General features: G+C 38.3%; 1 protein-coding gene across 4 annotated transcripts in view; it reads left to right on the forward strand.

Annotated features, from left to right (window-relative positions):
* The first annotated feature begins 4577 nt into the window (after window positions 1–4577).
* ATG5 (autophagy related 5) overlaps window positions 4578–23685 on the forward strand; it is a 120140-nt gene continuing 101032 nt past the window's right edge. For 2 of the 4 annotated variants that reach the window (XM_007465761.1, XM_007465763.1), the window contains exons 1-3: window positions 4578–4868; window positions 10070–10234; window positions 19444–19571. In XM_007465761.1, coding sequence (XP_007465823.1) covers window positions 10127–10234; window positions 19444–19571 — 236 coding nt within the window. In that variant the 5' untranslated portion in view covers window positions 4578–4868; window positions 10070–10126. Of the gene's footprint in view, window positions 4869–5062; window positions 5108–10069; window positions 10235–19443; window positions 19572–23685 lie in introns of those variants that run through there. The other 2 variants (XM_007465762.1, XM_007465764.1) reach the window with 2 other exon arrangements.

Genomic DNA, 23685 nt, shown 5'->3' on the forward strand with positions numbered 1-23685 from the left:
CGGCATGTGGGATCTTCCCGGACTGGGGGACGAACCCGTGTCCCCTGCATCGGCAGGCGGACTCTCAACCACTGCGCCACCAGGGAAGCCCTGCCCCTGCTTTTAAGTTTAGCATTTAATAACTGAGGGATATGAATTATATTTTTGAAAAAGAATCCATGGAGCTCTGGGTTTTGATACATATAACATAGAGTCTGTGCATAACATAGTAACCATTAATAAACTATGAAATGAAATGCTTTAAAAAGTGCCATTTCAGTCATGGCTTCTACTTCTGAACTTCTAAGACATTTTTTTTCTTGACCATTCTTTTCACCTTGTCTTGCGTTCTTGCTGAATCTCTGTGTGATATTGTTTCCCAGTCTATATTGTAAACAGCTCTAAGGCAGAAGTGTGACTGTTATTCTTGTATTTCCCCTACAGTCCTGGGGAGAGGGCATTTCCAGCAGAAGGAACAGCATCAGCAAAGACACAGGATGTGAGGCAGAGGTCAGAGAGAGACCAGGGAGCCAGACAAGTGATGGGTGATGAAGCTGGAAAACTGGATTAGGTTAGTCCAAGAAATTTGGGTTTTATTCTGTAGGAAGTGAGGGTTTGGCTTTTGTAAAAAACAGGGCAGCGACATAATTAGAACTGTTCTAAAGAAGATTACTCTGGCAGAAGATTGTAAAATGGGTTGGTGCAGGGGAAGGGAGGCACAGAGCCTGATGAAGGACATAAAAACAACAGCTCCTGTTTATTGAGAGCTCACCATTTACCAAGCACTGTGGTAAATGTTTTATGTGCATCATCCTCCCTAACCTTCACGACGAGTCTATGAAGCAGGTGCTATCATTATCCTCATTTAACCGTGAGGAAAATGGAGAAATGGAGGCTGGGAGAAGTTACATAAGAGCCAGGTTCTTGGGCATGTGACCTGTCGTATGCACAGCACTTGATTTAATGCTCTGCTGTCGTCATCTTCAAATTCCTTTCCTCAACAAAGAGCCCTCATTTTCATTTTGCACTGGCCCTGTGGAATTATGTAGCCAGTACTGGTTAAATAATTTTTTTTCTGGGGCCACACAGATAATAGATGTCGTATATGGGATTTAAGAGCACGTCCTCAGCTATGCTATACTGCACTAGTTTATGACCGAAGAACAAACACAGGTGAAGGAAAGGGAATGGATTTGAAGGAAATTTTGTCAGTACTAACAAGGTTTAGAAAGTGTTTGGTTTTTGTTTTTGTTTTCAAATTAAAATAATTTTGTTGTGAAAACTTTTTTAGGATTTCACAAAATCTCTTGAGATAACTTGAACTTTCCTATTGGGAAACAGTCTATTACAACACTGAGGGTGCTATTGACTGGCCTTGCTGGTTGGGGAGCTCTGAGCTTTGTGTCAGGTTGATTGTGACACCTGGTGACAGCAACGTATTATTGCAAGGATTTATTTTGCTGTTTCAAGAATCAGGCTGTTCAGTTGGGTTTTGTTTTTTTTTAAGATTTTCCCTTCAATTTTATACTTCCCAGACTATTTTTCTTCTGCACACATTGAGAAAACAGATTGAAAAGCTGCTTGACTAATTTTTCCCAGTTTTTAATAGGAGCTATTTATAGAAAATATTCCTATGGGAACAGCCAAATAATCTAATTCAAAGATTTTTTTAAGAATAATAGTAATTTGGGGGGTCAAAAATTAAAACACAAATGTATACACGTTATGAATGTATATATTTTTTCCAAAGAATATTTGGCATATCGTTTTGATTCACTCCTATATAATCTATGTAGGCAAGTAGATAGAGAGTACTGAGTAACTGGAATCATAGTCTTATAACACAATATTTTCAACAAAAACCCACATTTTATCTGTAGCAGTGCTGGAATTACATATGGTATTATATAGTTGACATGGTAGTCATAAGAAAACTGCTCCAAATTGTGATTTTAAAATATATATTCATGTAATGAAATTTGGGAGGTTCCTTTGTTGTTGCTTAAGAGTTACTTATTTTCACTTTACCAAGTACCTAATTATGTGAACTCAAGAAATGTTTAAATGACTGAATGAAGACTTGTCACAGTGAATGAAAGGCTGTCACTGAAGCTAAAAGAGTCTATCCATCCAGCTCCTGGATTCATTTTAGAATGTCAGTTAAATAGATACAAATGGGATGTCTATGACTGTTCAGCTTTGAAAGCCTCAAAATAATATTTGAATCCTCCAAATGCTCTCTCACCTCACAGGAGACAACACTGTATAATGATACTTTCCCAACTTTCAAGTGTGTGTCCTTAGAATTGCCTAAAGGTAAAAACTTAGAACTATAAATATGATCACAATCACAGTCAAATGTGTGTTATTCAGTATAATGCATTCTGGCCTAGTTGTTTTGGTCTTTTGTTCAAAATGAATATTTACGTGCAAAGAACTGAGGTAGGCAGTGCCTTAGAAACACGAAGACCTATAGAGGAGTGTTACGCTCCAAAGCCTTTAGCATCCAGATAGGTAATCTAAAGTCTAAATAAGTGATAGTGTGGGGACAGTGAGAAACTGGAGAGGGCATTCCCAGCCTAAAAGGGGGCAGGCTGCAGCTCCACTCCAGCACTTGGCTGCCAAGTGGGAATGTGGTCCCAGGGTTGTCAGATTCCAGGATAAGTCAGAAATCCAAATTTTTGAAACCTGTTACCATTTTTTTCCCCTTTTTTTAGAGTTTAAGAAACATTTTAAAGGGCAGAGTGGATATCTGTCACTCTTGGTAACTGATTGAGAGAGACGACATAATGATAACAAATGGAAATGATGGAGAACAAATATAGAATTCCTCTTATTTCCAAATTTTTGCTCAAGGAGCATAATCATGAGATGCGAAAGAGTACAACAACTGGACATATCCAGAGGAGAGATATGTCATGTGAAGAATGGCTGAAAGAACTGACAGTGTTTATCCTGAGTGGGTTATGAGGCATATCTTTTCATAGCTGAAGTGCTGTCTATTAGAACAAGGGTTAGCTATTTCTAGTGTAGGTTGGGGGTGGGGTAGAGGAGGGACAAGGGGAGGAAGGAAATAAACAGGGTCAATTTTTAAAGGTTACAAGAAGCTGGATTTTAGCTCAATATAATCACTTTCTATCCATTAGGGTTCTCCATAAATAGTTTCTCTGCCCCCTCCCCAAACATTTTATTAGGAAAAACTTCAAGCATAACAGCAAAGTTGAAAGAATTTTACAGTGAACACCCATATGCTCACCACCTAGATTCTACCATTAACATTTTACTGTACTTGCATTATCACATATTTATCCATCTATCCATCCCTCTAGCCATTCGTCCATCCACCTAATTTTTTCGATACATTTCAGAGTAAATTCCATTTAGTTTTGCCTACCTTTGGGAAGTGGGGGCAACTTTATCCCAAGAGCTTTTTTACAGAGGCTAATGGCTGTCTGTTGGGGATGCTATAGAGAGGATTTCTGCATTAAGTAAGTGGAGTGGACTGGACTGTGGCTTTCAATTTTTTTTGACTGCTACCCATATCAAGAAATGTTATTTCACATTCCTACACAGTGTAAATCATGTACATACTAAAGTAAAAACTTCAGGAAACAATATTTACCTTTAATATGTGTGAAGCATGCCAATATTTTCTATTTTTTTTAACTTAAAAATTGCTAGTCATGCCCCACTAACTTGATTTGATGACCCACCAATGAGTTGTGATTCACCACTGGAAAATCATTGGGCTAGACAACCTCCAATAAGTTTTGGTTTTTTTTTTGGCTGCCCTGCATGGGCCTGTGGGATCTTAGTTCCCCCGACCAGGGATTGAACCCACGCCCTCCGGCAGTGAAAGCGTGGAGTCCTAACCACTGGACAGCCAGGGAATTCCTAGAAGATTCTTCCTTTAAAAAGGATCCTGTGGCTAATACTAGGATTTTCCTAGTCTTCCCACTTATCAGGAACCTATCATGAGTCTCAGCACAGTAGTATTCACTTGGCATGCATAGCATTATGTTGAAAGCCATGTGTAATGAAGAGAAAAACGCTAAATGCCTGCTAAGACTTCTGGATAGACCTAATGCAAACACTTTTTAGGAGTAAGTTGACTAATTGCTTGTTATTTTCACCAACAGGAAGACATAGGTACTTACAATTGGAGGGATGGCTGGGCTTCAGTATTCAAGTATTTTAGTCTTTTGTTAAATGCGGCTCTTAATCCGTTCTGTGGCTCTGACAAAGTGGAGAAGATCAAATGAAAAAATAGATATGAAAACACTTTGAAAACCAACGTTTTATTAATTTTACTGTGTGAAGCCAGGACAGGGATGCTGTGATGAAGCTCTAGTGAGGCAGTGACTCATTATTTGTAAAACTCTCTGCTCTCACGGAGCTGTTATATTAACCTCCCTAAACAACAATGACTATGCCAAAAGCACAGGACTCCCGGAAGAGGGTAGAAGCGGGGAACTTGCCACGGGTTTGACCGAACATTCACGCTCTCTGCTCTGTCCGCGCATGCTCAAGCGCGGCTCCAGCCTCCTCACGGGGTTGGGCCGAACTGGGAGGGCGGAGTGCGGGCCACGTGGGGCCCCGTGACGTCATCTCCGGGCGCCGAGGGTGACTGCACTTGCGGTGGGCTTCCAGAGCTCCGCGGCGCTGCAGGCTGTCTTCGCTGGATACGGGAGGGCGGAAGTGCAGCAGGGTTCGACTCCGACCTTCGCGCTGGTGCCTTCTGCGGCTGCGCGGGCCAGCGGGACTCCAGTCTGGTGCATTTCTGCGGGACAGTGTGTCTGGCGCTCTCCACCGCCGCCCAGCCAGAGCCCGAGCCCCGAGCGTCCTCACCGGTGCAGGAAGGCGGAGGAGAAGCCTGAGCTTCTGGTAGGGTTTGTGTGTGTCTGTCACCCCAGTGTGAGGAAATGCCCGGAGGAAGAGGGTTGGGGAAGTGCTAGGTAGGTGTGGTAAGAAGGAGGGGCGTGTGCGGCGAGAGGAGCGCTCCCCCGGGAGGTGGTGGCGGGTGAAGGTGGTTGGTGGCGTTGGCCCAGTGCCGACCTCGGAGCCCTAGTGCCGGCTGGAGGGTGTAGCCTGCGCGGTCTTTCGGGGAATATGTCTGTTCCTTACTAAGGTGGGAAGCTTGGGTCTCGTCGCAGGCTCTAGAGTTTAGTTCGGGACCTCCATTTTTCGTGGAATAGTTATTTATATCATAGTTATTTTTACAGCAAGTTCGATTCTATCCGAAATCAGTGGGGTTTCTCCCCAATTTATCTTCTCAGACGCATTCATTGTCTAATTTTAATAATAATATTTAGTGCCAACAAAGCCATTTTCCCTTGGCAGAGCACTTTCACATACTTTATAGTTTGGATTATTTTCAAGTCACACCTGAACTTGGGGAACCTAGGGAAAGTGGACTGGTTCTAGATTTTTCTGAGGGATGGGGAGGCACAGCATGTTTTCAGCAAGAATCAGAACCTAGAGGCTATCAAACAGCACTGAATTTCCAAGGCCTTCCGAGTTTACTTGATAAATTTCAGTCTTTGGGACTGTGTGTACTTGGATCTGAACGGACTTATTTGGTGATTTCCATAAAGGGAGTTGTTGGTTGGATTTTGAATTTGAAAGTAAAGATGTTGGGCTGAGGGTAGCAGTGGAGGGAAATTTTAGAATTTTATATTGGATTTAAGTAGGTGCTTTGATTCTCAGATGTATGCTGATTAAAATTGCGGAAAAGTGAACAGAATGGTACTATATGGTTAAGAGTTTTTAGAATAATGTACAAGCTTCAAGTGTAGGTTCACTTTATTAATTTAACAGATACTAAGTGCTAGTTATTTGCCAGGCACTGAACAAAAAGTAAACAAAACAGTAAACAGTGAGACAATAAAAGACAATAAAAACCCCCGCCATCATGAAGTTCACTTTGAGGGTTGAGGGGGGAGACATTAATTTAAAAATTAATTAAATATGTGTCAGGTAGTGAAAAGTGCTATGGAGAAAAAATAAGTAATGAAGGGGAATGGGGAGTGCTGGTAGCATGCATGGGAAATTATAGTGGTGGCCTTAGAAAAGATGACATTTGAGCAGAGACCTAATAGTGATAAAGAAGGGTGCCCATGGATGTAGTGGAGAGGGCCATCAGAGCAACCACAAAGTCCCTGAGGCGGGAGCACATCAGCGAGTTTGGCTGGAACTGGGGGAGCAAGTTGCGGAGAGAAGTAGATAAGCAGGTCAGAGTGGGGTCGGGTCATATAGGGCCTGTTAACACTTGTAAGACTTTAGTTTTTACTTTGAATGCGATGGTGGGATTTTGAGTCAAGGAGTGAACTGATCTGACTTCTGTTTGAAAGGATTTTTCTGATTACTTTGTTGTCTCTCTGCAGCAAGGGCAGAAACGTTGAGACCTCTGTTGGTAGGCCATTGCATTTATCTGGGTTAAAGGTCAAGGTGACTTGGATCAGTGTGGTAAGAGTGGAGGTGGTGAGAAATGGCCAGATTCTAGATTTATATCTAAGCTAGAGCCATCAAGTGTGAAGAGGGGTCATGGATGACTCCCAGATTTATGGCCTGAGAAGCTAAAGAATGGAGTTACCACTCAGTGATTTGGGGAAGATCACAGAGTAATAGGGAGAGGAGGGAGGAAGATCTGCAATCATTTTCAGTTTTGCACTTGCTGAATTTTCAAATGAAATGTCAGTATACAGTAGTATATATGAAACTGGAGTTCAGAAGAGAAGTCTAGGCTGAAGATGTAAATGTGGGAATTGTTAATGTTTAAGTGATATTTAAAGCTCTGAGAGATCTCCAAAGGCAGAGTTCAAGGACCGTGGGGCACTTCAGCATTTGGAGATTGGAGGGAGTTATGACCTATCCCCCAGGGTGGAGGTGGGGCTGTTCCTTAAAACCCCTGTTCAGAACCAGTGATCCTCAGTAACCAAAGAGAAGGAAATAGAAAGCCAGGTCATTAGCTGAGAGAGAGTGAGGAAGGAGATGTGAAAATTTGAGGAGGGGGAGTTGATTTAGGACAGTGGAAGAATAAATGGACTAGGGAAGTATGAGAATACTGGGCAATACTCAGAGCCCACTTTTGAGGTCAGTGTTCATGAATTTAAAGGGAGACCAGCCAGCATATATATTTTTAGATGTTTACAAATTTACTACTAGTAGGCATTTGATATTTTAAGTAATTTATGAGTAGTTGGGGATTTTGTCAGCAAAACGGCTTCAGGTAATGGGTTAACCTTTCTTGGTTTGTAGTGTAAAAGGGACTGTTAATTGTGCATTATATTGGGTTGGGCAAAAAGTTCATTCAGGTTTCTGTAACAGGTTACAGAAAAACCCAAACGAACTTTTTGGCCAGCCCAATATTTTTATCATACTCACTGTGCTGTTTGCTGAGTGTTGTTGGTTGGGCACCTGCCTCTTTTCCAGGCCATGAATTAGATGCAGAGAATACAACAGTCAAGAGGTAGTCCCTGCCCTCAGGAAGCTTACTTCTAGTAGACTGCATCATGGGTTGGGATTTCTATTCTTCCAAAACATTGCCTTCAAGTTGGATGCATGGTGTTGATATCGTAGTATATGTATGAGAGGGAAAAATAGTGAAATTCACTGAATATGAAGTGTGATTGTACAGATTTAGGAAAGAGTTTAGGTGGAAAAGTTTGTTAAGTAGCTAGTACAACTTTTGGATTTACACATTTTGTTTATTTATATATTTTCCAGTTGTTTAACAAGAATTCCAGAGCCTATTATGTGCTGATTATGCTAACATCCTGGATACAAAGGTATATATGACTCAGTTTCTGCTGTCAAGGAACTGACAGGTCAGTGTGGGGAGGGGCAAGAGACAGATAAGATACACAGCTGCAATTCATTGTTATACCATATAACAATAAAGATATAATAACAGAAGTAATTAGATTATAGTTTGCTTAGTGGAAATCTTCCCAAGGAGTTAGTGTTAAGCTGACTCTTAAAAGAGGATTAAGAGTTGGCCAAGAGAAGGGGCAAAGGGTATTCAAGCAGAGGGGCCATGGAAGCACAGGGGAACCATGTATTAAATACATTTACCATTTTTCCAGTGGTTGGTTACTAGGTGCTAAATACCCAACAACCCTGTGAAATTAGAATTATCTTCAGTTTATAGATATGAGGTTTAGAGATGTCAGGTTTCTTGTCCAAGGACATACAGCTTATATGTGGAAGTCAGGGTTGGAACCCAAACCCCTTAACTACCTTAATGTGTAGCCTGCTGTAAGCATTTAAATCTTCTCTGTCCTTGTTCTTTGTCCCTCAGCCAGTCTTTTTACCAACTTCTGTTCATTCTTCCTTGGAAAGCCCTCCTGTCTCTCATCAATCCACTGCTACCAGTCTAGGTCAGGCACTCATTATATGCCTTAGTTGCTGAAATTGCTTCCTGGCTAGCCTCTCTCTGGCTCTGGATCCCCTTTTGTGCACTGCTACCAGATAATTGTTTTTGTTTCACCATTATAAAACCTTTGTAGGCTTGTTGGATGAAATTGAAAACCCATAATTTTCTATTTGGTGTACTTCATGATCCAGTTACATTTTATATTTACAAATTTGACATTAAAAGAATAATAATTGCTTTTATTTCTCAGCACATGCTGTGTCCATTACCATGTCAAATACTTTATAGATTTTTTTTTTCCTAGAACAACCTGGTGACTTTTACAGGTAAGGAAATTTAGACTTAGTGAAGTAAAGTGACTTACCTAGGATCAGGTATGATAGTAAAACATGTCACAGCTCAGCTCTTTCATTATCTACTACTCCTCCCAACACAAAGTTTCCTTAAAAGTTGGTACACATACTGCGCCTGCCACTTCCTGCCTTTGCTGATGCTATTTTGCCTTGCTTGGAATATTTGTCTTCTTTTTGTCTGTCCATATTCTACCCATTCTTCAAGTTCAGTATCTTTTAAGATTCTTCCCTGAACACTATAGGTTCTGTTAATATCTAATTTCTTCCCCTCCTGCATTATGAAAGCTCTCACAAAGTAACATTTAGTTATAACCGTGGACATTTTGGAATTGGAAGGGATGTTTGGCAATAAGTATGGTATGATGGAAAAAATATGAGATTGGAAATCCTGCTGTAGTAGAGGAAAAGTAAAGGCACAGTGAGGCAACAGAGGTTCTGTCTGATTCATGCATAGAAGAAAGGCTATTTTGATCAGGGTCCTGAACGATGTGTAAGTTGGAAGGCGAGGTGGGGAAGGCTACTTGAGGGTAAGGAACCACCGGCATGAGCAAAGCCATGCAAAGGACATGAAAGTGCATGGTATGTTTAGCAGATTTGTAAATAATACCTTCTGGGCAATGCCTGAGGTTTTAAAAAAGTTGTTATCACCACTATCATCATCATCATCATCTTGTATGCCCTCAGCATCTGCCACAGAGCTGGGCATATCAAATGATCAAATATTTATTGACTCTCTATTGAATGTTATTAGCAGTGTTCAATGTATAATTTTTAGTTATTTTCCTTTACTCTCATAATTCCAGTTTACACTAAATAATGCTTTTGATTATTCTAAGTTCTTAAAGTCTTTGACTTTTGAACATTTTTTGAGACATGCTCTGGTTGGTTCTATAAATTATGATGATAAATACACTTTATAGTACTGTGTTGTAGGCATTGTTCTAAGTGTTCTACATGTATTAATTTAATTTTCATATCTATCTTATGTGGTCAGTGCTGTTATTCCCATTTTACAGATGAGAAAACTGAGACAGAGAAGTTATAGGTGAAGAGTTCACTTTAGATAAGCGGTAGACTTTGGGGGCTTGAGAGAATGATGCAAGTATAGTTTCACTTTGGCTGTGGTTCATTAGTTGTATATGTAATTTTGAAATGGTTACTTCCGTGATCTCTTTAAATAAATAATAGCTCCACATTTAGAATTTGTTGTATTGATTTTTGCATTCATTCTAAAGAATGCCCATCATGGAGTTTTTTTAAGTGAATAATCTGTATGCATTCTTTTTTTCCTATAATCGTTCTTTGTTTTGGAGCAGGTTCATTTATACCTGCAAGGATCTAATACTCTTTGTTTTATTTTCAGTTTGGCTTTGGCTGGAAAAGAATTTAGCCTATATGTACTGCTTTAACCACTGGAAGAATGACAGATGACAAAGATGTGCTTCGAGATGTGTGGTTTGGACGAATTCCAACTTGCTTCACCCTCTATCAGGATGAGATAACTGAACGGGAGGCAGAACCATATTATGTAAGTATGTTGATGGTGGCAAATGGGATACCGTAACTTTGTCCATTTTTGTAAATAAAGCTCTAAGAACCTGGAGGCTGGTTTTCAACATTTTATATACAATTAGTATGTGCTTATTGTGGAAAAAAATTAGGAGACAGATCTACGAAAAGAAGGAAATAAGAATTACCTCTAATCCTACTACTCAGAGGCAAAAACCACTGTTGTGTTGATGTGGGACCTTCTTGACTTTCTTTTTCTTATGCATATGTAGTATATGATAATGAATCATAAGTTATGTGTGGCTTTTTAACAGGAAGGTATTTTGAAAATGCTAGGTTCAGACTTGATTCTTTTGTATGTAGGTGGTTCAAAGCAACTATTTAAATTCCTTTTGCAAGCTGAGTGAACATGTGAATGTGTGTGTGACTTCATAGGTTCATGAGCTAATATAGATTATATGAAATATATTGTTTAATAACATAAATCACTGTATATAGGCTTGTGGGTTTGAGTTAGTGTATTATCTGTTCTAAAAAAAAAAGAGTATCAATTATCTTCTGATTTTAGTCTGCTTTTTTTTTCTTTTCTAACTGCATATATATGATCCAAACATAAGCATTTGTCAGTCAGAGATAATAGTATCTTGCCTTTTTACTGAGTAGTCCCTAGTAGGCAAAGACGTTCTCAATTGTTATTTTAGGTTTTTTTTTCATCTCAGATACACATAATATTGTTTACTCAGGAGGATCTGGAGAAGTGGAAATGTATCTGTGGTTCTGGATTATTTCTTGTTTCGCTTTTTTAAAAAATTAATTAATTAATTTTTTTGGCTGCATTGGGTCTTCATTACTGCGCTCAGGCTTTCTCGAGTTGCGGCGAGCGGGGGCTTCTCTTCATTGCGGCGCACTGGCTTCTCATTGCAGTGGCTTCTCTTGTAGCGGAGCACAGGCTCTAGGTGCTAGGGCTTCAGTAGTTGTGGCCCGCGAGCTCTAGAGCTCAGGCTCAGTAGTTGTGGCACACGGGCTTAGCTGCTCCGCGGCATGTGGGATCTTCCCGGACCAGGGCTCGAACCCGTGTTCCCTGCATTGGCAGGCGGATCTTAACCACTGCGCCACCAGGGAAGTCCTCTTGTTTCACTTAAGTAATGCTTGCGCTTGGCTTTATTCCTTTCTGTTGGAGAGGCAGCAGTATTCCACAGCCTTCTCCAGCTGTGGGAAGTCAGACTGCTGGAAGAAGCTCCTTCAGGGGCCCATTCACTAAATTTTTGGGTAGAGGAACTTGCATTTTTCTCTGCACATTCTCGAATCTGGCATAGGTCATGCAAATGGTAGATACTCAGTGCATGAAAGCCTCTCCACACCCATGTTAGGGGTTTGTTTTAAATTCTCTGGGTTTTCTTTTTTTTTTTTTTAATTTATTTATTTATTTTTGGCTGTGTTGGGTCTTCGTTTCTGTGCGAGGGCTTTCTCCAGTTGCGGTGAGTGAAGGCCACTCTTCATCACGGTGCGCGGGCCGCTCACTGTCACAGCCTCTCCCGTTGTGGAGCACAGGCTCCAGACGCGCAGGCTCAGTAGTTGTGGCTCACGGGCTTAGTTGCTCCGCGGCATGTGGGATCTTCCCAGACCAGGGCTCAAACCCATGTCCCCTGCATTGGCAGGCAGATTCTTAACCACTGCGCCACCAGGGAAGCCCTGGGTTTTCTTAATGAATGATAATTTCAGAGAAATTGGGCAGTCTTTTGTATTAGTGTTTAGGTAGTCGTAGCTGATTATATTTATAAATTTGAGTCGTTTTAACTTTGGAAACCTCAACAATTTTCTGCCTTTAGAAAAACTTCCATAGTTAAAAATGAAGTGTGATCATAGTTTATTTTTAGAGACATTTCATTTGTTAGATGTATTTTTCCTCTTCTCCCCCTGTAGCATGGGTTAGGATATCATTTATGTTTGTTTTCAAACTAGCTTTTGCTATTTTAATGAAAACTTTAAGCTTTCTGATAGTATCTAAACAAAAGAGTATATGTGGGGCTTCCCTGGTGGCGCAGTGCTTGAGAGTCCGCCTGCCGATGCAGGAGACGCGGGTTCGTGCCCCGTTTCGGGAAGATCCCACATGCCGCGGAGCGGCTGGGCCCGTGAGCCATGGCCACTGAGCCTGCGTGTCCGGAGCCTGTGCTCCGCAAATGGGAGAGGCCACAACAGTGAGAGGCCCGCATAACGCAAGAAAAACAAAAAAAAAAACAAAAAAAAACAAAAAAGAGTATATGTGTCCAGTTGGTCAAAGTGGCAAAAACTAAGAAATATATAATTTAAGACTGTTTACTTTTAAATCAGAGTATGATGTTTGACACACTTTCTGCAGTTAAAAAAAAAATCCAAGTAAAGAATATAACATTTTTCCTTCCTTATATATGAATCTGTTTAAATATGAAAAGACCGTTGTGAGAACTAGAGGGTAAGTTGTTTTCTGTCTGTTTCTAATCGAATTAAAAATGGCAAAGAGTAACGGGGGATAGCTGTTGGAGGAAGAGGATTGTTTTGTCTAATAGTAATTGATTTTTTTATTGAATTCTTCCTAATTCTTCCCCCAAAAGAAACTCTTACATAGTCATTGTGATTATGTTTTTGCAGAATATTGGGTGATAGGCATATAATAAATATTAAACAAAGAACTGGATTTTAAAACCATGCAGCATAATTCAGATTTTGTTCTTTACATACATACATACTTAATAAACACATACGTACTTAAGTATAAGAAAGACAATATACAAAACCACTAGCAGTGGTTACCCTTAGAATTATTATAGGTGAGCATTTTAGTGCCAACATGATTTTAGTTCACCTGTCTCTTGGTTGTAAATTAAACTTGAATGTATTTGTTAATTGCTCTGAGTTATAATAATGATAATATTTTAAAGATTCTGGATGAAATGAGATGAAAATATCATAGCCTGAGAGCCAGTAGACCTCTTTCCCAGACATTCTCAAAGTTCAGGTGAGGTAACATAACAGGGTTGTCACCAAGGGTTGAAGAGTCCATTCACGTTCACGTGGAGGTGCAGGAAGGATGGGTGAAAGGGAATGTAGTTTATTTTTATTAATGTTCATAGCTTATTTCTTAGAAACTAGATTTAAAAATATCTACTTGTACCAAATTTATAAATTATTATTCATATAGTCTTCTGGAATTTCCTGTTTCCATTGGAAAATCATGTTAATGTTAGACATATTCCTGTCTATTTGTTGGCTCCGTATAAATCTTTCAACCATCATCCTATATGTGTATATCATTGAGAATTACATCTTATTTTACAGGGAGTATTAGGAAGGAAATTTGTTAGAAAATAGGCAACTTTTCTGTTTTTGTTGTTTCTGTTATATTCATTTGAACTGTTGCTTTTCATTTAGATTATCCAGTATGAAACATACATACTAAATTGCATTCATAGTTTGTGACTTGTTACCAGAGGAAATCACACAGATATGTGGTCATCGATTAGAGTGGACCCTAAACATTTCCCAGCATTCCTCTTATGTTTCCTTAGTTAGCTGTCTCTGTTCTTCTCCGCTAGGACTATTTCTCTGAGTCCTGACCTCATCTTTCTTGACAGGTGACCTCACTTTCTACTTCACAAAGGAAATAGAAACCATACAATAGGACCTTCCTTAACTTTCTGCCACCAAGTCTGTAAAACATATCTGCACTCAACATATTTTTACTTCTCCTCTCTCCTGTTTTAATGGAGGAGGTGTGCTTTCTTCCTAGACAAGGCCCAGACTTCCATCTGTGTTCTGGATCCCATCTCCTGCTTCTCTATTTACTTTACTTTCAAATTTTTCTATCTACTGACTTCTTCTTTGCAGCATTTATATTGTCTCAAATCCTATCTATCCTAAAACAACCCTCTGTTGACCCCATCCTCCTTTCAACTGCTTGCTTTTCCTTCACAGCCAGACTTATTAAAAAGACTGTCTGTACTCATTGTTTCCTTCCCATCTCCCATCACTTACTTCACTGTAATCATATTTCACCCTACTCCAACAGAACTGTTCTTGTCACTGTCACTAATGACATCTTTTTTTTTTTTTTCACCAGACCTAGAGTCTGTTTTTGAACTTTCATTTGCTTGATCTCTCAGCACTATTTGATGTCGTTGGCTGTTTTCTCCATTGCTCTGCAGTGCCTCATTCCTGGTTTTGCTTCTGTGGTCCCCTTTGCCAGGGGACCTCTTTTGCTTGTTGCTCAGTGTTGGCATTTGTTGGGGCTTTGCCTTTTGTTTTTCTTTTTCCACTTCACTGTTTTTCTCCCCCCTAGAGCTTTCACTCCATTTTTATGTCTTTGTTGAGCATTTTTATATTGACAGCTCCCCAGGATTTTTCTCCTGAGCTCCAGACCTATATGTCTTTCTGCTGGATAGCCTCACTTAGATGTCTTGAAGGAACTCAGACTGAGTGTGTTTGAAACTGGACTCATCATCTTTACTCCAGAAAACCTGATTATCTGCCATCTTCCCTTCCTGTTTTATCATCCAGTTAATTAATTACTCTTACAGTAATTAATATGGGACTCATGCTTTGATACTTCCTTCTACCGTATCCCTGACATTCATTCATAATTTAGTCCATCTGATTTTACATCTCAAATATTTCACGCTTTTCTGATTCCTTTCATACCCACTGATACAGCCTGGTTCAGGCCACCATTTAAAAACTAGTGTATTGGGACTTGCCTGGTGGCGCAGTGGTTAAGAATCCACCTACCAATGCGGGGGACACGGGTTTGAGCCCCGGTCTGCGAAGGTCCCACATGCTGCGGAGCAACTAAGCCCGTGTGCCACAACTACTGAGCCTGCGCTCTAGAGCCCGCGAGCCACAACTACTGAGCCCGCATGCCACAACTACTGAAGCCTGCGTGCCTAGAGCCCGTGCTCCACAATGAGAGAAGCCACCGCAATGAGAAACTCGCGCACCGCAACAAAGAGTAGCCCCCTCTCGCCCCCGTGCGTAGCAACGAAGACCCAACGCAGCCAAATAAATAAATAAATAAATTTATAAAGCAACAACAACAAAAAACTAGTGTATTGTATAGTATTAACTAATTTCCCTGGTTTCAGTCTTGCCCTCTTTCCATTTTCCAGTCTGCAGTTGGAGTCATCTTTTCAAAACACGTATCTGACATTGTCACCTGCCAGCTAGAAACCTTTAGTGGCTTTTCATTGTCTTTAGGATCCTTAATATAGTTTGCAAGGTTCTTCATGATCTGGTCCCTTGCTTCTTCAGTATTATTCTGTCCTAAATCTCTACAGTCCTGTTGTATTCAACTTCTTATAATTCCTCATGTGCCAGTCTTTGTCCTTTTGTATTCACGCCATGCCTTCTTGCAGTTCCCTCTGCTGGAATGAGCAGCAGTATCTCCCACCCCTACTCACACCCAGACATCCACACCAACGCATGTTTGGTTCATTCCTGTTTCCCTTTTGACCCTTGCCTTAAAACTGACTTCCTGTCAAGGCTTCCCTGAGCTCCTAGGTTGGGTTAAATTTCTTTGCTACTTGCTCCTATAACGTTCTTTACTTCCTCTTTGCATTCATCATATTTGTAATTTTGTTTTTACTGTCTGCATCTCAAGCCTGTAAGCTCCATGAGAGGAAGAATTCTTTCTGTCTCATTCAGTGCTCTATCCTCATCACCTAGTGTGATGCCTCACACATTGAAATGGGACAGAATTCTAGTGTATTTTAATTCTGTTTTTGTTTTTAGATAAGTGAATCTCTAATTTTATAATTGAAAATTGTTGGACAAAATAGAATTTGGTGTAGACAAATAATATTACGGGCACTTTTTTTCTGAAACATAAGTAATCTATACAACTATGTAAAACATGTATTACTTATAAGCTGTACAGAAAAAAAAATGAATCACTTGCGTCATACTGAGTACTTGACAGTGCTGAATGAGGAATAAGGGAATGACAGGGTCCACATAGTGGACAGTGTCCCCAGGGGGGTTAATCCTTTTTGTATTAAAAGAACTTAAAGAACCTTGAAGACATTAATCAAAGTGAAATAAGCCAGACACAAAAGGACAAATATTTTATGATTCCATTTATATGAGGTACCTAGAATGGTCTAATTCAAAGAGACAGAAAGTAAAAAAGTGATTACAAAGGGCCCGGGGGAAGAGGAGAACGGGGGAATTGCTGTTTAATAGGTACAGCATTTGAGTTTGGGATGATGAAAAGTTCCGGAGATGGACAGTGGTGATAGTTGCACAGCAGTGTGCATGTATTTAATGCCACTGAACTATACATTTAAATGGTTAACCTGGTAAATTTAACACTAGGTATATTTTACCGCAATTTTAAAAAATGAACTTGAAGTAAACCAATTTGCTACACCAAAGAAAAGCCTTATGTGATACAATCTGGATGTAGAAGGCAAGGTGATGTCTTTTTGCTGTTATTTTCTTTCCCTTTTTACCTATTTAAATATTTACTAGATAAAGTATCTATACCTACTCTAGTTATTTCTTAGTGCTACTACGTATAGATATTAATATTAGTTACTGATTACTCACACAGGCTAATTTAGGACAGAAGATTCCAGCTACATTTTAGTGTACCTTCCGTCTGAAGAATGAGCATTCTTTTACAATTTATCACTTTTTGACCTTTTGTCCCACTTAACCTTTTGCATCTCCGATTCATTAATATTTATTGTATGCCTGCTATGAAGCAGGCACTATTTTGGGCATTGGGAATGTTAGTTAGCAGTGAACAAAACAGATGAAAACCCCTGTCTTAATGGAGCTTACATTCTAATGTTCCTCATTCCTTATTGTAAATAAGTTTTTGTTTCATGAAAATCATTTGTGAATTTTTCAGCAAATTTGGTTGAACCGTATGCATGTAGTACAGCTCTTTCCAAAATCAGGAGCTGATATCCATACTCATTTAGTCCTGAAATATCTTCCTTCCTGTGATCTCCATAGGGTAATATGAATAGATAGCTATGCAATGCCCAACAGACATTTTAAAATCCTTGACTTACTAACATAGAACTATTGGACTAATAGACCATACTTATTTATTTTATTTATTTATTTTTTTTTTGCGGTACGTGGGCCTCTCACTGTGTGGCTTCTCCCGTTGCGGAGCACAGGCTCTGGACGCGCAGGCTCAGCGGCCATGGCACATGGGCCCAGCCGCTCCGCGGCATGTGGGATCTTCCTGGACCGGGGCACGAACCCGTGTCCCCTGCATCGGCAGGCGCACTCTCAACCACTGCGCCACCAGGGAAGCCCTTATTTATTGTTTTAAAATGGCTAATTTACCGTGCTATTTTAATTTCTTAGAGACTGTCCATGATACTTCTCTACTTGATTCTGTCATTTCTGACTCTAATGAATCATTTCTTTGCCATTTATTTAATAGAATATGGTTTTGGCAAGTTATTTAAGCTGTATGTAAAATAGAGGTGATCATAATTCTGCCTGTAAAACAGCTAGTGCTTTTCCTTATACATAGTATTAGTTTCCTTTTCTTTTCTTCCCTAATCACATTCTAGTTGTTTCTTTATAAAAGAGGAACTTATGTTCTGTTGAATCCACACAGCTATCCAACACCTTGTTCCTAGTATTAGTACCTTTTATTCCATACTGGAGCATGCCAACTACTGCCCATACCCCTGTACCCTGTAGCTCCTAGGACTAGTGTCATGTTCCCTTACCTAACTGGGGCCTGTTACCTTGATCTTCAGTGATTAAGTATCAGAGTCCCTTTAACCAGAATATTTCTCTTTGTATATATTTCCCAGCCTGCTACATAATTCTACGTAATTTACTGATCAAAAGACATAACCTTGAATAAGCAGCATGAAAACTGATGCAGAGTTACACTCACAGAAGCAGCTGAAAGAGAGTAACAAAACAGTTTTACCAGCAAAAGAAGACAGAAGCTTAGGAAAACAAGAAATGGCTAGAGAGTCTGCTGCAAAGGAGGAAAATACATGAATTTTTGCCAGTTTCCTCCTTTTATCTACTTGTATGTTCTTTAAATAAATTCTTGCTCTTTTATGTTTTCTTTCTGGGTACCTTTCCTAGGGGAAAAACGCTGACAGCCTTCATACTATTCCAGTTGAGGCTTTACCAACCTCAGTGTTCCTTTCTAGACTTTTCTCTCTCCAGAGTCCAAGTAGGTCCAGCCTCCATACGGACAGATTGAGGGAGTTGATTGACAGTGGGAGGATCATCAGTCTACCAGCATTATACTCTAAGCTTGTACTTCATTGCATTTAAATATTTAAATGTGTAGCTCAAAAGTCAGCCATCTAACTTACCTCTCTCCTTGAGATTTCTTCATTAGTAATCACAAAAATCTGTTCTGACTTCCAGACTGCCCCCACTTTTCCATTCCTTCTTTCTCATCTCGTAATATTTCCTGAACAGATTTCCTATCTAGAATCTTACCTTATTGCAATTTTTACATACAATGGCTAGAATATTCCTCAAGTACTGTTTTTCATCATGCCATTAATGATATCATAGTGGGCTTCACTGTTTATCAAATGAAAATTTCTATTCCACCTTCAAAGGTCTTTCTATTGCTGCCATGAAGTATTTTTGTAAGTACTTTTTATGAGTTTTCTTTGTTTTGTTTTGTTTTTAGCCTCCACTTTATTTTAGCCTCATAGAAAAGGATAGATTATGTCCTTGTCTTGGTGTTCTTCACTGCAACTAAGCCAGTACACAGTAGATTATCAAAATGTGATGGACCAATTGAGAAGTCCTGATTGATAAGTCAAGGTGTACATTAGACTGAGTTGATTATCTTCTCAGAAGTTGAATTAACTCAGGTGAATCTTATTAATTTTTAAGTTAAATTTGATAGAACTAATAAGTATCCTAAATAGTATGACATCTGATTGCATTGTATTTTTATTTGGAAAAAAGTATTACAGAAAGATTGCACATAGACTTGTGTTGTTTATTATTCTAGGCATTTATCTTGTAAGCTATACATAAGTAATGACCTCATAAGAAATTTGAAAACATCTTAGCCTTTAGCCTTTGATTTTCTATAAAAAGCAGTTGACATTGTGTGGAATATTCAAAATAATGCAAAGAAAATTGTTGTTTTTCAGAATATTCAAAATATATTAAAAAACCTATTTAGTATATTTCTTTTTGAAAAAATAGTAAATAAATATGGTTTACAAATTTTCATTTCAGTTGCTTTTGCCAAGAGTAAGTTATTTGACGTTGGTAACTGACAAAGTGAAAAAGCACTTTCAGAAGGTTATGAGACAAGAAGACATTAGTGAGATATGGTTTGAATATGAAGGCACACCACTGAAATGGTGAGTGAATTTTTCTGCATTATTAAGCGTTGAGTATATACTAGCTTTAAGAAGGTATAGTGCCTTGAAGCAGTTTTTTAAAAGTTCTATACAAGAAATCACTAGTCTAGCTCTATAATACAGTGAATTTTAAACCAATGCTGGAATATTTTATTGGCAATATTTCTTCTATTTGGATGCATGGGAGACTGGACAGATTTGTATATTTTCATCAATAGATTTTTTTATATGGCATAATAATAGTATATTTGGTTATGGAGTTTTTGTTTTTTATTTTTTTAAACGTATATTTAAAACGCCCTTATGAATAAGTCACTCTGTGACACTATTCAGTTTTTTTTCTATCTCTAAAATCTTTATAAACCAGAACTTTATATACACATGATTACCTAAAGGGGCATCTTTTAAACTGATTGTCATATATAGTTGACCACTGTGCTATAAGCACATGTTGTTTAGCCTTGGTTTAGTATTTAAATTATATTGATTTCCTTTTTGTGTGAAAAATAATTTTGGTAGTATATCGGAATACTATTTTTTCAGAAACATTTAAAATAAATATCCTTTTCAGACACATAAATCTGGGCTTATCCATGTATAGATGATGTAATTTTGTACTTCCTCTGTTACTGGGAGCTTTGGTCATTGTGCTTCCAAAAATATTTAATGAAATTGAAGAAATTACAGGGAGAAGAATGTTAAAAAATGATTCAAGATATGCTGAGATATAGGTGTTGAAATGCTGCCATATAGATGTAGTTGAATGAGAAAGATACAGGCTGAGTCAAGCTTTAAGTGAAATATGAAAAATATAAATAGTTTAATAATGGACTTGCTCTTTGAATCTGGGAATAATAAAAAAATGAAGAGTTTTAAAAGAGACTTAAAGCAAATAAAAGGAAGCTAGTAGGTGTGTAATAAGTGCAGCTGACTTGAATCCAAGGATTACTTAGAAACAAGGAGTGAACTTTTAGAACTCACCTTGGGCTGATGAATTTCCAAGAGTGGGTAGATTTCTCTTAATGATTTAGAGACATGCAAGGTGATATCTTGTATTGAGTTATGGGTCACATCACTAACCTTTTTTTTCTTTTCTTTTGTATAACGTTCATTATTTAGTCAAAACAGAATACTGAGCTTCATAATCACATTATCAGACTCATTATGACTCTTGAATAGTTCTAGACCTCTGGCAGCATAGATAAGTCAATGTTTTCTGTTTCTTTTTATTTCTCAGAAGAGTTGGAGGTTTTGGAATGGGAAGGTGGCTTAAAAGAAGTATAAGAGGAGCAAGGATCAGGAGAGTAGAGGGAGAGGAAGGAGGGGGAAAGATTGTGGGTGAGTAGCAGCAATAGGATATCTCTTGTGTTCTTGACAGTTCTATCTGTATTATAGATGGATGTTGAAATTGTATTGCTTTATGTGTATTAGTTATAGATTCCCTTAAGAACTCATACGACTGACAGTGGGCTTTTCAGTTTTATCATTGTAAAGCATGGGTTCTCAACAAGGGCCCTACTGACATTTTGGACCCAGATAATTCTTTGCTGTAGGAGAGCTACTCTGTATGTCGTAGTGTTTTTAGCAGCAGCCCTGGTCTCTACCCACTACTGCCAGTTGCACGCCCTTCAGTTGTGATAGTAAAAATGTTGCTAAATGTCCTGGGGCAAGGGGTGCAAAACTACCCCCAGTTGAGAAACTCTGGAAAAGATGGGAAACCTCAATTTAGCTTTTATAGTAAATGATTATTAAGTCATCATCTTTCAGCTGCCGTTTTAATTTATCTTGTGTGGTGATTATTTTTGTATTTGCTATGATTTGTCTTCTGTAGGTTTGTATTCTATATATGATATCAGTAAACAACATTTAGACCCATTCCTCCCTGTTACAACAGAGTGATGATTTTGGCTTCAAGAGATGTGTTCCTACTTTGTCATTATTTATCCCTTCTGAAAGTCTTTTATTAAAGAGTGAAATTATTTTTCCTTTTAGAGAGCTTATGTGAAAGCAATTGTGTTCACATATCTTCATTTTAGTTTTTGGGGTGTTAGCATAAGCTTTTTATGCATGATACCACTTTCATAGCTGTGTCTTGCTGTACACTCATTGTATTTAATGGCTTTTGATACAACTTTTCCTGTAGTGTTAGGTATTCCATATGTTTGAGGAATGAATAACTTATCGAGGCATGAATAGAATTTAGGACCTCTGGGCTAAGTTCTGATCTTTTCTCTCTTTGCTCCCAACAATAGCAATTTTCTCTTGTGTGATAAGAGTTATCTTCCTGGAAATAGGCTGTCAATATCTATCTGGCATTTAAGCAGTGGGCTTCATAGGATAGGATAATCATTGTAGGGAAGCAGCTACCACTGAAGCTTTGTAGGACTTGGACTTTTGAGACCATAAATGTGTCTTAAGCATAGAGGAGCATTTATTTCAGTAGGATGATAATATCTGCCTTATACTTGATTCTTTGGAGTTTTAAGTAAATTCAAGTGTGAAAGGAAATCAAACACCAGTTTAGACAATTCATAAAAGAAGGAAGAAAGCATAAATTGATATTCCTTCTCTCTCTGTAACCCTTTCTCCTATTCATATTAATTATTATTACAAATATTTAATCATCTGTGAGATGCTTGAGCAGGTGCTCTGTACCTTAAGCAGTAGCTCGTAAGAGGTGCTACGTAAATGTTTGTTGAATGAAAAAATGAATCTAAATAAGTCTCTTTTTTTAATTGAGAAAACTGAGGCTCAAATAAATAACTTACTCAAATGAGCAAGTAGGACCATATTTTGAGGGCTCTTTCTACCATACATGCTGATATTCTGTTTCTTAGTTGTTGTTTTCTCTGATTCTGTATGTTCTACTTACTTATGTTAATTTGTCTATATTAGAATAGAAAAGTATTTAAGAACAGTGGTATGCACATAATGAATACTTAATATGTTGTTGATTTGTAGAGAGATGCCAGGGAGGCCTTATCTGATTAGTGCTTTTAAAAATTGTATGGGAAATGGAAAGTGCAGATCTTAATTCAAATTAAGGATCTCTTTTTAAAGAGTGATTTGAGTTGATTAGTCAGCAGAGGGTGCTCTAACATTGCATTTTAAGGGATAAAGTTTCTTGTTACCATAACTCAAGTGTTCAAAATTTGTATTTGTTACTTTTATATTAGGCTTATCTTAAGAGAAAAGTTCTTGGTTCTTCTAAAGAATACTTTGTTAGTATACCCTAATGCTAGTTAGATCTTAGGCCTCCAGGTACAAAATTTAGAAAAAGGTTCTTTGTCAACTGTAAAACAAGTGTCTCTACAAGGATATTATTATTTTGTGTAAATTGACTTATTTTCAGGACTGGTTGTTGAAAATGTTGAAACTACCTTTGGAATTAAAAAAAAGGCAGCAAATACTGATGTTGATCTTAAATGTAGGCATAATACAGTGACCCAGAAGTTAATACTGTACCTATGCGATTTCAAAAGTAAATTTTAACAAAGTAATTTAAACATCTTAATTGTAAATATTGTGCAGGCTCTTCTCTTATGTCCAGTCATTTTTCTAAGGTTGTGCATTTTTAGAATTTTATAAATTATTCTGTAAACTAGATTTTTTGAAATGTGGTTTACTTAGCATTTTATACATGTAGTATCCCTTTAGTTGGTTATTTCTGTACTTTTTCATCCATAAGAATAGGCTTAGAAAACTGAGAAACACAGCACTGGCCTGTAATTGTCTGTGTTTGTACTATAGACAGAGTGACGCAAAATAGATTGTAATCATTAAATTACTTTGGTTTACGTTTGAGTTAAACCCTTATTCATTAGAATGCAATCCTGTTTTCAGTGAATCACTAATGTAGCAAACTTATGAATAGGATGCATTTATTTCAGTGAAATGGAGTGGGACAATAGTTCTCTAGTATATAGGGAAGATTCCTTTCAATACTGATCTTAAAATACTGGTTTGTTATCTAACTGCAGATGTTTAGACTAGAATGAACACCCTTGGCTGACCTCAAAGCGTCTGTTACTGCCATGCCATGTGCCAGTATGTATATGTATTTTAGCAGTAATGAAAGGGTAAAGAAGAAACAACTTATGCAAAAAAAAAAAAA

This window comes from Lipotes vexillifer, unplaced genomic scaffold (assembly GCF_000442215.2).
Source record: "Lipotes vexillifer unplaced genomic scaffold, Lipotes_vexillifer_v1.1 scaffold732, whole genome shotgun sequence".
Lineage (NCBI taxonomy): Eukaryota > Metazoa > Chordata > Mammalia > Artiodactyla > Lipotidae > Lipotes > Lipotes vexillifer.